The sequence below is a fragment of the Carcharodon carcharias genome, chromosome 6 (genome assembly GCF_017639515.1).
Source record: "Carcharodon carcharias isolate sCarCar2 chromosome 6, sCarCar2.pri, whole genome shotgun sequence".
NCBI lineage: Eukaryota > Metazoa > Chordata > Chondrichthyes > Lamniformes > Lamnidae > Carcharodon > Carcharodon carcharias.
Window position 1 is genome coordinate 94135054 of NC_054472.1, and position 17162 is coordinate 94152215.

The 17162-nt window shown below is 40.3% G+C and overlaps 1 protein-coding gene across 12 annotated transcripts in view; it reads left to right on the top strand.

Annotated features, from left to right (window-relative positions):
* The window catches only part of unm_hu7910 (un-named hu7910), a 238752-nt gene that overhangs the window by 13266 nt on the left and 208324 nt on the right, over window positions 1-17162 (top strand). Inside the window, exon 2 of one of the 12 annotated variants that reach the window (XM_041189907.1) lies at window positions 2735-2831. The exons of 10 other annotated variants lie outside the window; for them this stretch is intronic. Coding sequence is in view for 1 of the 2 variants with exons in the window: in XM_041189899.1 (XP_041045833.1) it covers window positions 13965-13992 (28 nt within the window). In the remaining variant the exon portion in view is untranslated. Of the gene's footprint in view, window positions 1-2734; window positions 2832-13844; window positions 13993-17162 lie in introns of those variants that run through there. One more of the 12 variants, XM_041189899.1, reaches the window with a different exon arrangement.

A 17162-nucleotide genomic window follows, 5' to 3' on the forward strand; every position in this document is an offset into this window, starting at 1 on the left:
CCTGTCAAACCCCCTCAGTATCTTATATTTCAATAAGGTCACCTCTCAGTCTTCTAAACTTCAGTGAGTATAGACCCAACCTGATGAATCCTTCCTCGTATAATGACACTTTTATCCCAGGATCAGCCAACCTCACACATCCACAGTAGCTTCTCTGCAACCACTCTTGTGTATCCATCATCCAACTACACCTAGGTCAACCCCCTTTCCCTCTTGCTCTTCACTGTTCACTGTAGAAGAGATCTCTAGTTTTCCAGCTCTGACTAAATGGCCGAAATACTGACATATTTCTTTTCTGTCATTTTTTTTTAAGAGTTCTTTATGTTCTTGCAATTCAAGGACCTCTTCATTGGTCTTAAGCCAGAAGTTCCATACGCAGACCATCTGTGCAGTTACTCCCTTTTCAGGTACCATGCCCTAAGAGGACATTGATGACCCCAGACTTCTATATGTTGGTCTATGGTTATGCTTGACAAGGTACTGCAGTGGTTTGTCATTGCCTTCTGCAGGTTCTAGCTGACCAGGAGACTCTTCCCCCTCTTGATGCTTGCCATAAGAGTATCGGAAGGATTTATAGGTTGACAAACCTGTTTGGCCTTGTCACGAATGTACCTTCCATGACCATCAAGCCCTTGTTGGGTCTCTAACCCAGATCTTCTGGTTCAGAGGTAGGGACGCTACCTGCTGTGCCACAAGACCTCCCGTCCAGCTACTACTTCCTTGATAATGGATTACAGAATTTTTTTCAATGGCAAATGTTAGGCTAACTGTCCTATAGTTTCCTGGTTTCTGTCTCTTGTACTGATGCTGGAATTAGGCAGGAATCTAGCAGTTAAGTTTTATTTCACTGGACTGCAGGTCACTTGTTAAACACACATCTTAATGTTTATTTTAATGAAGTCACTTTTAATTTTAATCATATATTCTTTCTCTTTTCATAACCTGTTGAAAAGCTTGTTGATAAAACCTGTCAATAGCTTAAATAAAGCATTCTTAATGGCAAAGCATCCACTTTGAAACTTGTTTTCCCTTTTCCTAAAAATAGTGATGTTAAAAACACTGAACAGAATCCTTTTGGCTGTATGGATGTTTGTTGCTGGCAGTTTAGTTGCTGAGACATTTTCTATTAGGTATCATTTATGAAATCTTATTGCCAAGCAACTTTCTGTCACATTGGCACCCATCTGACTATTCAATCAACGTCCCTAACTTGCCCTGTGATGTACTATCCAATTTTTGCTGCCTTTGAGCATCTGAATAGTCTGACATACACACATTATTCAGTGATTTTAATCTTTTTGTAATCATATTCCATTAGAAAAGCGTTCATCCAATTCCTCAATAGTTGTGGATTCACCAACATCTGAACTTGTATGTTGAAGGTTGATGTCCCTTGCGACGATTAATGAGTTGAACACTGCATTTCCTTATGCTCATGAATTAAAAATTGTATTTAGTGGTGAGGGTGCAGTATTCAGCTTTCTAATTGGATGACTTCATTGTATGGGAGAAATCAACTTTTAATAATTAATGCTGACAGCTAAATATTCTGCAAAACAAGTGCCTTCTAAATTATTTTGTTTTGTTCTTGGCTCTTAGCTATGAACATTTAAACACTGACAAAAATTCAGATGGTCTGTCATAATTTAGCCTAATACTGTAAACAGTTGACAAGTTTACTGCTTTTTAACTATTGATTCTTCCATCTTGGCACAGAAGCTGTGCATCAACACTGCAAGTTCAACTGGAACTGTGAGCTTTCCTAGCGAAGATTTTGACACTGGTAACCTCTGTGAATGGCATGTTGTTGAGCTCTATTATCGTTAGTGTTGGATGTTCATAGCAGTTGAATTTATGTGCTTGCATGCAACTTTTTTTTCTGTTGCTGTGTTTTTTCCCCTCTCTGTTTAAGCAGCTCGTAAGCTCCTGGTCTGATGTGCTCTTTGAGTTGACACGTTAGCATTTGTGTTTTGTTAAGTAACTGGAAAATGTGCTACTTTTATTTGTAAGTTTTTCTTATTGCTCCAGTTGTGCTGTTTAGCAGTGTTAACGTTTTTGTACTGGTGGAAAAAAAATCCTGGACTAACCAGGTTCTTGACCAGGTAGATTTTGCTCCTAACTCTGCATGAATGTACTCTTAGATCATTTGGATTGTCAAACTAAAAATACATTTGTTTGTACAGGGTAGTCATTGCTGAGAAGGTGTGGTTCCATTTTTCTAGTTAGGTTGTCACGGCAGAATTTGTTCTAGCTTCATATTTTGATCATTGCAAATGTTTTTTAAAAATGCAATGAAAGTGAATTAGTGCATTACGCAACATTTTCTTGAGATGAAGTACAATACTACCACCTGTAGCGTGCCAATTGTTCACTAGGCATGAAGTGACAAAAAACACTTGGTGCATTGTCCATTAAAAAAATCAACTCAGTGTACGGTATATCATACACATTAATCTTATGCAGAACTTTCTCATAAGTTCTCATTAGTTACTCTACTGCATTCAAAATATTCATTCATCCTCATATATTTCCATTTTTTTTAACCTTGCCTGATTCTCCCCTAAAACAGCTTAAAAATTATTACATCTGGTGAAACATTTGATTATCTCATACTTAGCTTTTTAACTCTAACCTCATTCCAAGTTGCACTTCTTCATCTAGTACCTTTTGAAAAGAGTTAATTGCCTCTGGGCTTGAGTTGGATCATATACTCCCCCAAACTTGTTCTTTTCAGCTCTGCAAGTCTCTCCTAATGTGTTAGAGCTCCAAGATATGGAATCATTGCCACTCTGCTCTCAACTTTCTGCTGCATACCAGTGTCCTTTTTCAAGGTAGGATGCCCAAAGTTGCAGTGTTTTAAATGGACCTTCACTAGTGATCTATACAAGGTTGGAATAACACGTTTTGATGTGCAATTCTGCGTTCTCAAAGGTGAACTCATGAATTTGATTAGCTTTGAATGGGAATTTTTAATGAATGATGAGCAATCATTCTCAGAAATTTTAGTAACTTTTCTTCACCTTTTTTAGGAGTTGAAAAGCACCTGCCTGTTGGTTGCTGTGTAGGTGAGTGTATAGGCTGGAGGGATTGACAAAACTAGGTTGCGAAGGTCTTTAGCTCGATGCCATTTTCAGATGTCAGCCTTGGCTCAGTGGTAACAATTTTACCTGTGCCAGTAAGTGGTGGGTTCAAACCCTACTGTGTTAACACTTGAGTGCTTATTCTAGGCTGGTTCTACAATGTAGTATTGAGGGGGTGTAGCTCAATTGAAGGTGTCATCTTTCAGATGAGATTCTAATGGATGCATTGGTGGTCAAGTGGATGCATTGGTAGTCATTTTCTGAGATTCTATAGACTTTGGAACAGTCCCTACAGATTGGAGGGTAGCTGATGTTACCCCACTATTTAAAAAGGGAGGCAGAGAGAAAACAGGGAATTATAGACTAGTCAGCCTGACATTGGTAGTGGGGAAAATTCTAGAGTCCCTTATAAAAGATTTAATAACTGAGCACGTGGAAAACAGTGGCAGAATCGGACAGAGTCAGCATGGGTTTACAAAAGGGAAATCATGCTTGACAAATCTACTGGAATTTTTCGAGGATGTAACTAGTAGAGTCGATGAGGGGGAGCCAGTGGATGTGTTTTAATTGGATTTTCAGAAGGCTTTTGACAAAGTCCGACATAAGAGATTGGTGTGTAAAATTAAAGCGCATGGGATTGGGGGTCGTGTATTGAGATGGATAGAAAACTGGTTGGTAGACAAGAAACAAAGAGTAGGAATAAACAGGTCTTTTTTGAATGGCAGGCAGTGATTAGTGGGGTACTGCAAGGATTGGTGCTGGGACCCCAGTTATTCACAGTATATATTAATGATTTAGATGAGGGAACTAATGTAATATCTCCAAATTTACAGATGACACACAGCTGGGTGGGAGGGTGAGCTGTGAGGAGGATGCAGAGATGCATCAGTGTGATTTGGACAGGCTGAGTGAGTGGGTAAATGCGTGGCAGATGCAGTATAATGTTGATAAATGTGAGGTTATCCATTTTGGTGGCAAAAACAGGAAGGCAGATTATTATCTGAATGGTTATAAATTGAGAGAGGGGAATGTGCAACAGAGACCTGGGTGTCCTTGCACATCAGTTGCTGAAGGTAAGCATGCAGGTGCAGCAGGTGGTAAAGAAGGCAAATGGTATGTTGGCCTTCATAGCCAGAGGATTCGAGTACTGGAACAGGGATGTCTTGCTGTAAATGTACAGGGCCTTGGTGAGACCACACCTGGAATATTGTGTGCAATTTTGGTCGTCTTATCTGAGGAAGGATGTACTTGCTATAGAGGGAGTGCAGCAAAGGTTTACCTGACGATTCCTGGAATGGGACTGACATATGACGAGAGATTGAGTCGATTAGGATTATATTCGCTGGAGTTCAGAAGAATGAGGGGGATCTCATAGAAACCTATAAAATTCTAACAGGACTAGACAGGGTAGATGCAGGAAGGATGTTACTGATGGTGGGGGAGTCGGGAACCAGGGGTCACAGTCTGAGGATATGGGTAGACCATTTAGGACTGAGATGAGGAGAAATTTCTTCACCCGGAGAGTGGTGAGCCTGTGGAATTCATTACCACAGAAAGTAGTTGAGACCAAAACATCGTATGTTTTCAAGAAGGAGTTAGGGGCGAAAGGGATCAAAGGATCTGGGGAGAAATTGGGAGCAGGCTATTGAGTTGGATGATCAACCATGATCATAATGAATGGCGGAGCAGGCTCGAAGGGCCAAATGGCCTACTCCTGCTCCTAGTTTCTATGTTAACTGAGACAAAAGAAAGTACTGCGGATGCTGAAAATCTGCATTTAAAAACACAAAATGTTGGAAGTACTCTGCAGGTCTGTCAGCATCTGAGGAGAGAGAAACAGCAGAGTAAACTGAGTTTGCTTTCAGGTAGATGTAAGAGGCCCACAATGTTACTTGGAGAGCAGGAGAAATCTTCTGATGCCCTGGCTAGCATTATTCCTCAAGTGACATCATGCCCATAGACTTTCTGGCCATTTATAGAATCATAGAATGGTTACAGTGCACAAGGAGGCTGTTCAGACTGTCGTGTTTGTGCCATCTCTCTAAGACGTACTCGGCTATTCCACTCTCCTTTTTCTCCTTCACTCTACAAATTTTCCTCGTCGCTGTTGGGGTTGCTTTTTGCCATTCACCCTACATCAATGTCCTCTGGTCCTCAACCCCCGCCAATGGGAAGAGTTTCTGCCCATCTACTCTCTCCAAACCCCTCCTGAATTTAAACACCCCTATCAAATCTTCTCTCAAGTTTCATTTCTCTAAAGAGAACAGTCTCAGCTTCATCAATCTTTCCACTTAATGAAGACTTTCATCTCCAGAACCATTCTAATGTCTTCACATCCTTCCTAAAGTGTGATGCACTACTCCAATTGAGGCCGAGCTAGTGTTTTCTAAAGGTTTACCATAATTTCCTTGCTTTCTAATTATAAAACCCAGGATCCCATACACCTTATTGACCACTTTCTGAACCTGCCCTTCCACCTTCAATGATTTGTGCATATATATCCCCAGGTACTGCAGCTTCTGCAGCCCTTTTTAGAATTGTATCCTTTATTTTATATTGCTGTTGTAGGACTTTCCAGGTGTGGACTGCGTGACACGGTTCCCTACTTTACAATGGTGGCTACATTTCAAAAAGACCTTCATTTGCTGTGAGTTTTCCTGAAGGGTGTTATGTAAATGTAAGTCCTTCCTTGCTTCCATCTTTCTTTCCTCTCTGTTATTGTGTATACTTTATTTGCTTAGATTCCTATTCCACTTTATGTTGCATTCATTGTACCTATATTTAAAAGCCCCCCCTCCCCCAACCAATCATTTCTTTGCTCACTTGTTTAAATGGTTCAGATCTTTCTCATACTTTTATCACCTTTCATTATGTGCTGCCTGGAAAATACCCATATAAAGCAACTGATAGTCTCCTCTTACTTCATAGAAGTAAATTATAGTTTAACTTGGTTAGGCCTTTCCCTTCTGGCATAGGATTGTTACTTTTTTGTGCATATGTGTGTGGACGTTATCATGGAAGTACCATAACTTGTAAGTACTCCTCCAAGTCACAAGTCATCGTGATGTATAATTACTGTTCTTTCATTACCCCTGGCTGAAAGCCCTAGAATTCCAAAACTTACATCAATAGAGGAGTGCCATCAGTGCAACACCTACAGTGATTCCTGGAGAAGGCTTACCACCAGCTCCAGCAGGATGGACAATAAATGTGGGCTGTCCCATGAACCATCTTTTTTTAAAAGATCTTGTTATCTTGAGCTTTGATGGTTTGTACTGTTAATTTTCCTTTTTAAAATTCTTCCTGCTCCAATCTTAATCGTCTTGATCACCACTAAATCCACATTATACCCTGGATTTAAACTTGGAAATATATGTAAGTTTAGAGTATGTGGCATGCCAAAAGCTGCTCCTTAAACATGATGCTCTATATTTTAATTTTCTTTACTGACTTTCTGTTTGACGTGGTTGACAGAGGTAAGGAATGAAATTTCACTTTTTGTACTCATTTTGCTCTTTTCAGGATAATACAAACGATGATCAGGTACATGCCGTTCCAGTAACATTTCACAGCCTGAATCTTAGTGGAACTCCTGTTACAGCAACATGGATTTTTTTACCAATTTTTTTGCATCACTTCTTTTTGATCTTCTTTTCAATGAGACTGTTTATTGGGAACTAGTACCTTAGTAAATTTATAGCCAACTTATAGGTTTGTATCTAGCCTAAATCTGTGTCCAAGGTTAGCAAGGGTTATGTGCCGACACTGCCACTATCATTTTCATGATTAAATAATGCTTTTATTCAGGATTTTTACAATTGCTCTAGTTTTGTCTAACATTTGAGTCAAAGGATGTGGACTAGAATGATCTCACCCACCCTCCCCTTTCTTTGTCGGGGAAAAACAAGAAATTTGAGTTGGTGAGCGATTTTTGTTCATATCGTAGATGTACTCGTCACATTGGTTGCTGGGACTTAACAGATTTTTGTCATTGATTTAAAATAAGTATGTTTCTTGCATTTCAGAGTAAAATAGGCTAAATAGACTATCAAGTTCTAATATTGTAATACTGCAACATTGTAAACAGAAACTGGCAGCCTTGAACATGTTCCCATGTCACGTGCCAGTTTAGTTCCTATGCCTGCTGTGTGACCCCCATCACCACAATTACCTCTAAAAGAGCACAATTATGCTATTTCAACAGAAAAAATCTTCTTTAATGTAGATTCTTGGCTTGCTGGTATTATTGTATACTGGTTGACAGTGTTATTTTCCAGTGTAATGCTTTTTAAAAAAAATCAGGTAAAGCATGGATAAGATCAGAGTCTGCCAAAGCTAATTCCCCAAAACTGTTTGAGGGAGATGAATCTCTGTGATGAGGGCTCAAAATGAGTGCAAGAAGCAGAAAGTGAAAAGACCTTTGAAGCCGAGTTGTTCGAAGGCTGGGAGGCCCTGAGTTGCTACAGGAAGAGCGTAAGCAAATGTGATCTGAGTAGATAGCTCTGATCATGAAGCCAGCAAACACTGTGCCAAATAGCTGCTATGTGCTGAAATGACTGGCTCTGTCACTGTTGAACTCAATTTCACCTGAAATATAAACATTGTTGGAGCAGTTATGCAAATTTTGAAAGCAAGTTTATATATTTCATTTAGTTAGGACTAACTGCTTAGTCTGCAATGGTATTGTGCATGGAGATAAGATCAAGGGCAACATCCATGTCAAGCAGTGTTGAAGAGTGAGGAATAATTAGATCAAGAAAGTGAGAAAGGGGTGTCTTTCATTCTCTTTGTCTCAATGGAAAATTCTTGTGGTATCTCAAACTCAGCAAGTGTTTTGGGATGTGCTGGGGCGATTGGTCACTTCAGCAAGTCAGAGCAAAACACCATTGCAGAATGAGCAATAGTCTTAACTAAATTAAATTAGTAGATAAGTTTACCTTCAAAGTTTGCATTTCACATGACTGCTCAAAAGCTGTTTAAATGTAGATGTTCCCACATTACATGGACTGCAGCAGTTCAAGAAGGCAGTTCACCACCACCTTCTCAAGGGCACCTAGCGATGGGCAATAAGTGCTGGCTTAGCCAGCGAAGCCCACATCCTGTGAATGAATTTTTTAAAAAACGGGTGAATTTATTTTTTAAACTTCTTTAGTGGAATATGAGCAGCACTGGCAATGCCAGTGTTTATTGCCGATCACTAATTGCCCTTGAGAAAAGGTGATGCTGAGTTGCTTCCTTAAGCTGCTGAGGTTTAGGTATATCCACAGCACTGGTTCTCAGCCTTTGACCCAGTGAGGGGAAGGAATGGTGACATAGGTCCAAGTCAAGATGGTGTGTGACTTGGAAGGGAAAATACAGGTGGTGGTGTTGCCATATGTCTGCTGCCCCTGTTCTTCTGGATAGCAGGTTTGGAAGGTGGTGCTGGAGGAGCCTTGGTGTGTTGCTGCAGTGCATCGTGTAGATAGTGGCAGCGGTGTGCACTTTGTGCCGGTGGAGAGAGTGAATGGTTAAGATGGTAGATGGGGTGCCAATCAAGCCAGCCACTTTGTCTTGGAAGGTGTGAAGCTTCAAGGTTTTGAAGCTGTCCTGATGTAGGCAAGTGGGGAGTATTCTGTCACGATCCTGACTTATGCCTTGTAGATGGTGGACAGGCTTTGGGGAGTTGGGAGGTAATTTACTTGCTGCAGAATTCCCAGCCTGTGACCTGCTCATGTACCCACAGTATTTATATGGCTAGTCCAGTTCAGTTTCTGGTCAATGGTAACCCCTAGGATGTTGTTAGTGGGGGATTCAGAGATGGCAATGCTGTTGAACAGCAATGGGAGATGGTTAGATTCTCTCTTATTTGTGGTCATGGCCTAGCAAAAACGTTACGTGCCACTTATCAGCCCAGGTCTGATTTGCTGTCCATATCTTATCTTGGCCCTTGCAGGAATGCACTTCACTATCTGAGGAGTTGCTTTTGGTACTGAACACTGCAATCATCAGTGAACATTCCCATTCCTGACCTTATGATGGAGGCAGCTGAAAGGTTGGGCTTAGGGCACTGCTCTGTGGAACTCTTGAAGCGATGGCCTTTGGCTGAGGTGATTGACCTAGATGATCGGCCTGCAACAACCAAAAGCACCTTCCTTTGTGGTAGGTATCACTCCAACCAGTGGAGAGTTTTCCTACCCCACCCCACCCAGACATCCATTGACTTCAATTTTGTCAGGGTTGCATGACGTCCAGGGCAGTCAATCTCACCTCACCTCTGGAATTCAACTCTTCTGCCCATGTTTAGACCAAGGCCCTAATGGGATCTAGCGCCGTGTGGCCCTGTGAGAACTCGAGTTCAACAGAGTCAGTCATTTCGGCACTTTCTTTCTGCATTAGGTCCACCAATCTTGAATCTTTAGCCAGTGTGGCGGGGGTAGGTGGGTTGGTCATATACCCACAGGGATTGGAGACAGTGTGAGGCCCAGTGAGTGCAGCCAGTAACATTCTATGTAACCTTTTCAGGTTTCGGAGTTTGAAGCCAATCTTGGTGTGATGTTGGGATTTGAGCCAGAATCATAGAATGATGCCACACAGAAGGAGACTACTTGCTTCTTTGTGCCTGTGCCAGCTTTTGGGTAGTGTTTTTCAGCTGATCTCATACCCCTGCTCTTTACCCATAGTGCTGCAAATCATTTCCCTTCAAATATTTATCCAGTTCTTTTGACTGTTACTACTGAAATCAGCTCCAAGTAATGAATTCTAGATCATGGCAACTCTGTTTTATATAAAAAGCTTCCTCGTTACTTATAGTTTTACCAATCACCTTCAATCTGTGTCCTCTGAATACTGACAATTCTGCCACTGGAAATATCTCCCATCTCTTAACTATCTTTTCTTGAAGAATAACTCCAGTTTCTCCAGTCTTTCCACATAACTGTAGTGTCTCATCCTTGGTACCATTCCAGTAAATCTCTTCTGCATCCTCTCCTCATCCATCCTAAAGTGTGGTGCTCAAAATTGACCAAGTTATTCCAATTGAGGCCCAATGAGTGTTTTATAATGTTTTAGCACAGTTTCCTTGCTTTTGTGCCACCTTACTCTAGTTAAAAATGTGTGTAAGGATCTTTGGCCTTATTAATAGTATTAACAGCCTTCTCAACTTGTCCTGCTACCTTCAAAAATTTGAGTACATGGGCCCCTTGGGTGTCTCTTTAAAATGGTACTATTTAGTTGCCTCTCCTCATTCCTCCTACTAAAATAAATTTCTTTGCACTTCTCTGCATTAAATTTTGTCTGCCCATTTCACCAGTCTGTTGTCCTGAAGTATTTTATTATGAGTCATTTTTCTGAGTTTTTAGTCATCTGCAACCTTTGAAATTATGTCTTGTACACCTAAGTCTAGGTCATTAACAAAAAGTGCAGTGGTCTTAATACCGACCCCTGGGGAAATACCACTGTATACTTCCCCCAGTCTGAAAAAAATGAGTATCAATGCTACTCTTTACTTTCTGTCCTGTAGCCAGGTTTATATCCATGCTGCCACTGTCCCTTTGATTCCTTGAATTTTGTTTAACTAGTTTGTTATGTGGTACTTGATCAAATGCCTTTTGAAAATCCTTATGCACATCAATTGCACTACCCTCATCAGTCCTCCCTGTTACTTCAACACAAACTTAATTAGTATAGTCAAACACAAATTGCCTATGAATCAAAGTGTGAAGCTAGATAAGTTATGCCTGAGCTGCTGGTTTCTTTTCTGTTGCTCTAAGTAAAGGGAAGTTGTGGAGCACATGGAAATGGCAGGTGAAAAGGTGCAAAATTCTGAGGATGGAGCATGGGCTTAGATCAAGGATGGAATTGGTTTGCCCTGTTTCTGTTCATTAAGCAGTTTTCTTTTGTTACCCTCAAGTTCATATCAAAAAGTTAATTTCAGCCTTCCTATGGCGAGCCTCTGAAGCTTATCTACATTCTGGCTGTGACAATGAAAGCCCAGCTATCGCTGTGACGCTTTCCATGGATGGAAGCAAGGAATGACTTGCATTTTATGTTGTGCCTTTCATGACTTCAGGGTGTCCCAAAATAATTTACAGCTGGTTAAATAGCATAAGTTGGGAAGGATGGCATAATGGTCATGTAACTGGACTAGTAATCCATGGGCTGGACTAATGCTTCAGAGACATGTGCTCAAGTCCCACCATGGCACCTGGGGGATTTAAATTCAATTAGTTAAATAAATCTGGAGCAATAATTATTCTCTCATTGTTGTAAAAACCCATCTGATTCAGTAATTTTCTTTAGGAAGGAAAGCTAATGTCATAACCTGGTCTGGTCTGCATGTGACTCCAGGCATACTGCAATGTAGTTGCCTCTCAGCGCCCCATTGAAATGGCCTAGAAAGCAATTCAGTTTCCCTGAAACTGCTATGAAAATGCTGGAGAATAAAATCAGGTGGACCACTTGACATCGACCTAGGAACTGGAAACAACAAAAGCACTTTCTATTCTCCCAGTTTCTCCATCTCATTCACATCTACTCTGATGATGCTGCCTTCCACAGCTTGTCTGTCCAACCTTTCCTCATAAGACAACCCACTCATTCCAGGTATCAATCTAGTAAACCTTCTTTGAACCGCCTCCAATGCATTTACAGAGATAAGTGATTCCACAACCAACAGATCAGATTAAAGCTTTGTAGGCCTGCCAAATTCAGTCATAAAATGTGTTGGGGAATTAAACAACCAACAGGAAGAGGAGGCTCCACCAACATGCCCGTCCTCAATGTTAAATCCTCAACGAGTAAGTAGGAGAAAGGGGCTGAAGCATTTACAACCACCTTCAGCCAGAAGTGGTGAGTGAAAGAGCTATCTTGGTATCCTGCATTGCTGAGCATCAGAGATGCCAGTCTTCAGGCATTTTGATTCACTCAATGTGTTGTCAAGAAAAGGCTGAGAGTGCACTGGATGCAAGGGAAGGCTATTGGCATCCCAGCTGTAGTGCTGAAAACTTCTGATCCAGGACCAGCTGAGCTCCTAGTGTAGCTGTCCCAGTATAGCTACAATACTAACATCTACCCAACACCACAAACTGTAACATTGCTCAGCTATGTCCTGTCCACAAAAAGCCTGATAAATCCAATACATTCAATTACTCTCCATTGGCTGGAGTCATAGGACAAAGCACAGCAGTAAAAAAGATAATTGTTGTTAGAGGCCAGCCATCTCAGCCCTAGGTCATTGATCTACAAGTTTCTAGGGCAGTGTCCTAGGCCCAATCATCTTCGCTTCATCAATGATTTTCCTGCTATCATAAGGGAAGAAGTGAAGGATATATACTGATGATTGCAGTGTTCAGTTCCATTTGAAACTACTTGGGTAATGACAGTCTGTGTCCATGTGTAACAAGACCTGGGTAACATTCTGGCTTGGGCTGAGAAGTGAGGAGTGACACTTGCGCCATAAAGTGCCAGGTAATGACCATCTATCTTGTTGATATACAACAAGGTGGGGTGGGAGAGGGGGTTGTGGTGTGTTACCATTGACCAGAAACTTAACTGGACCATATAAGCACTTCAAGACCAGGCCAGAACTTGGATATTTTGTAGTGAGTAACTTGCCTTCTGACCTTCCAAAGCCAAGTTAGTCCAGAAATTCTCCACTTGCTTAGATGAGTGATGCTCCAACAAAACTTAAACTTCAACATCATCCAGAACAAAGCAACATACTTGATCAGCATCCTGTCCACCAGCTCAAACATTTATTCCCTCCTCCATTGGTACACCATAGCAGTTGGGTGTGCTATCTACAAGATGCATTGCAGCAACTTACCAAGCTTCCTTCGACATCACCTTCCAAGGTCATGATTTCTACCACCTAGAAGAACAAGGGGAGCAAGTGCACAGAAAAACTACTATCTGCAAGGTCCCCTCTAAGTTTCTCACCATCCTGACTTTGGAACATATCAGTGTGTCTTCTTCAGCACTGGGTCAGAATCTTGGAGCACACTCCCTAACACCATTTGAGTTTAGCTACACCTGGTGGACTGCAGCAGTTGAAGAAAGTCGTTCACCACCACTTACTTTCTCAAGGGCAGTTAAGGATGAAAAAACCCCTGAACAATTAAGAGAAACAAATGTTGTCACTATTTTGTTGGGAAATGTATGGCCACTATAAACAGTTGGTGTGTTATTGATATAATCAAACGATGAGGTGCTGTACCTTCAGCTTGAGTCATATCTCTGGAGTGAGGTTTAAATCCATGATCTTTCAGCAGGAGAATGTGTTACTTCTGAGTCAAGACTAGCGCAAGAATAATGTGCCATCTCTCACTTTTTAAGCGTGCTTGTAAAGATTCAGGAATTAGGTGAGGTGCTGACACCTTGTGGGAAAGTGAGAAAAATGGCTTGCTGCTAAATGCACTGTTGTCTAAAGTTGATTGCAAAAACTTCCTACAAGCCATGCATGACATCATACATTGAAGCATTTTGCTATTATTAACAGTGCCTCGTGATTGAACAACTACTGAATTATTCATTAAGGTGTGCATTCCTGGAAAAATGATGACACAATTTTGTGTTTTCTTCTCATTGAGCAGTACATAGCACTAGGTAGTAAGTGAATATTAATGGTGAATTTTGGTTGGGTAACCCAGACAAGTTTAATGCCAAATATTTGTTATTCAAAGAGGAGCCTTTCCATATGAGTGCTTGAATCTGTTTGGCTCATGGAGAAAGCAAATCTAAAAATACCGTGTTAGCAGATTCTGCAGGCTGGTCTCGTATCAGGTTATAGCTGAGTTAGCTCTCACCCTATCTGTGAAGCTGGAGTTTGGATTGCAGAGTTGAACATTCTGATTTGCTTTTCATTATTAGACTCTGTGCAGATTTCCCTAAACTTTATGGAAAGTGTAGATGACCAACACCATGGCAGATGATGCAGGTAATGTTCTGTTTATATGTGAAACGAACCAAGTATGTTGTAACATTAGATATTTTGTGTACTAGAAATTTTCTTTTAACATCTGCATTTTACGACATGCTAGAATTTGTAGTTGCCTTTTGATTCTGTACTGTGGTTGAAAATTTAATGTGCTTTACTTGGTCTGTAATATAAAGCAGTTTTCTATTTGGTGGTAGAGGACCCATTGCCTCTTAGTTTGTGCTGAACTGGCACAAACCTAATGTAAAATTAGTTCAGCTCTGTTCTTGTCGTTGGCATGGATCAATCTCAAGCTTGTGGTAATAACAAAAAAGTGGACTGGTTCAGAATGTTTAGCTAATAAAAACAAAAACTTCTCAACAGTCAGCAGATTTGATAATTCTGTCTCTGCAGATGTTAATGTTTCAGGTCAATGACCTTTCATCAGCTCTGAAAAAATTAGATATACAACAAGTTTTAAGCAAGTGCACAGGCAGGGAAGGTCTGTGTCAGGTTGGAAGCAAGAGATTAAATGACGAGATAATGTGGAAGGCTAAAGGAAATGTTAATGAGACAAGTAAAGAAACAAAAGGTGGGTCTAGTTGAGCTGTAACTGGGATGAGCAGAATCATCAGCTGCCATTCAAAACCAAAAAAATGTGGCAGAGGTTATGATCTGAAATGACCTGGAAAGCTGTAAATTGCCTAAGATTATCCTCTGCTTCATTGGGACCAAGGTAGAGGGCAGAAGTCTGAGTGGGGGTGGAGAATTAAAATGACAGGAGACTGGAAGCTCAGGCTCACACCTGTGGACTGCACGGAGGTGTTCAATGAAGAAGTCACCTAATCAGCATTTAGTGTCTCAGTGCAGAGGAGCCTGTATCGTGAGAAATGACTGCAGTATATTAAATTGAAAGAAGTATTTATTGTTTTACTGGAAAGACATTTTGAGCCTTGGGTAGTGAAAAGGGAGGAGGTAAAAGATGGCTGGAATTGCATTTTCTGTGCTACACTCCCACTCTGATCTCTCTGTTCTTGGCTACCTACACCTCTATAATGAAGCTCCACCATGGTTGTCATTTTAATTCTCTGCTTCACTCCCAGTATAACCTTTCTCTTGGCTTCCTACACATTTTCAATGAAACTCCACGTTAGCTCAAGGAATAGCACCCCATCTTTCAATGAGGCATTTTTTTACAACCTGCTGGTCTCAGCATTGAGTTAATCAATTTGAGATAATAACCTCTGCTGCCCTTTCTTTAGGTGGCAGCTGTTAATTCTGCTTTTTCCATTTATGCCTCTAGTTTTCATTTATTTACTTGTCCCATTGCCATCACCTTTTTGTCATTTAATCTACCACACTATAACAGACCTTCTTTTGTTCTTTCCTCCCCTGCCTCTGTACTTGCTTAAAACCTGTTGCACCTCTAACTTTTTCCAGTTCTGATGAAAGATCATTGAAGTAAAATGTACATCTGTTTCTTTCTACATGGATACTGCCAGACCTGAGTCTTGCCAGCATTTTCGCTTATTTCCAATTTCCAACATTTTATTTTGTTAATAGAGTACTTGGTGTCTTGTAGTGTAGTAACAAATGTTCTGTGGTCAGCAGATTCACTTCTGTAAAGATGTGTACTTTTTTAGAGTGTGTTTTTTTAACGTGGGCATACAATACATAATCTAATTGTTACAGTGTGCAAATATGTTTAATTATTTTTGTGTTTACAGTTTTAAGATTACTTGGGGAAAGGGTTAATGTGTCCAACGTGTACTTGTGGGTACTGGTGGGAGGCTAGTAACAGTCTATAGTGGCATAAGCCTTTACGTGCAGCTGGGACTTTTATTGTAGCAAAGAACCAAAAGTACGTTAATGCCCCTAACTGATCTATTGGATGGCTTGAGAATATTTTAAACTGCTTTGCGGTTTGGCGTTCTATTGCAATAGAAATGTAATTGAAGTAGTTGATGGGCCAGCTTCTGGAGGTGATCTTACACTGCTTGCCTAAGCTCTAATGCAGCTTGCATTCAGATTGTTTGCACTTCTGTAAAATTTAAACCAGTTGATGTCTCTATGAAAACTCCTTGTTGGAACTGATGAGGAATACGATTGTTTACTTCTGAATTTGCAAATAAAGATGTGTACAAAATTATCCTGTACAGTGGCTATAATTTGTAGGACTAGCTTTTGCTTTTCATTGGGGCATATATTAAAATTGAAATAATTTACCTTTCTGATGATGGTAATGTACTTGGAAATATGCCCCCTACTTGACTTGTTGCAAAACACTATTTATCTGAAACATTATTTTTTCGCAATCATATACATCTCAAGTTTGTTTACAGGCATAGTGGTGATTTCATCTTGAAGGTCGAATGATAAATTGTTTAAGTTTGACTTGTTAAATGTCATCAGTTCAGAAGGAAATATGAGAAAAAAACATAATATAAAAGGAAATGGTAAGGTATTTTGTAAGCAACAAAACATGGAGAGAAAAAAAATAGTTGAAGGTGAGGGAGTGCTGCTTGGAGATGAAGAAAAAAGTCTCATTGTGGAGGATGAAGGAGTATTGCATCTCAGAACAGAGTTGGGACCAATGCCTTTGTGTGCTGGCTTGCTGGAGAGTAAATTAATTTAGCAATGGTGGGAAGTGAGATGTAGCATTAGGAAGGAGAATGAAGGTGCACTAGAATAAGAAAAAGTAAGGTGTATTGTGGAATCAGACTGAGTGGAAATACAGTAAGATCCAATTCAGGTTTACAGTGCATGTATGTAAGTAAAGTATGGTTAAAAATATTGATGAGTTGCCGTAGTGTAAGGTACACTGGGGGGAGAAAAAGATCATAGTACAATTGAATTCTATATGAAGTTTGAGAGAGCCATACTCCAGTTCCAAACAAGAATTTTAAAGCTAGTTGCATTGGTATGAGGGGAGAGCTGGTTAAGGTTAATTGGTCAAATAGACTAAAAGGGATGGCAGTACATGAACTGTGGGAAACATTTAAAGAAGCAATTCAAAATATTAAAAAATGTGTAAGAAAGAACTTCCCTAATCCACAAATGGATAAGGATAATTTTAGATTGTAAGCATAATCTCTTTTAAAGCATACTAGTAAACTGGGGGATTGAGTTTCAGAAACCTGCAAGGGTGATCAAAATGTTGATTTTTTTTTTAGAACAAGTAAATTTGACAT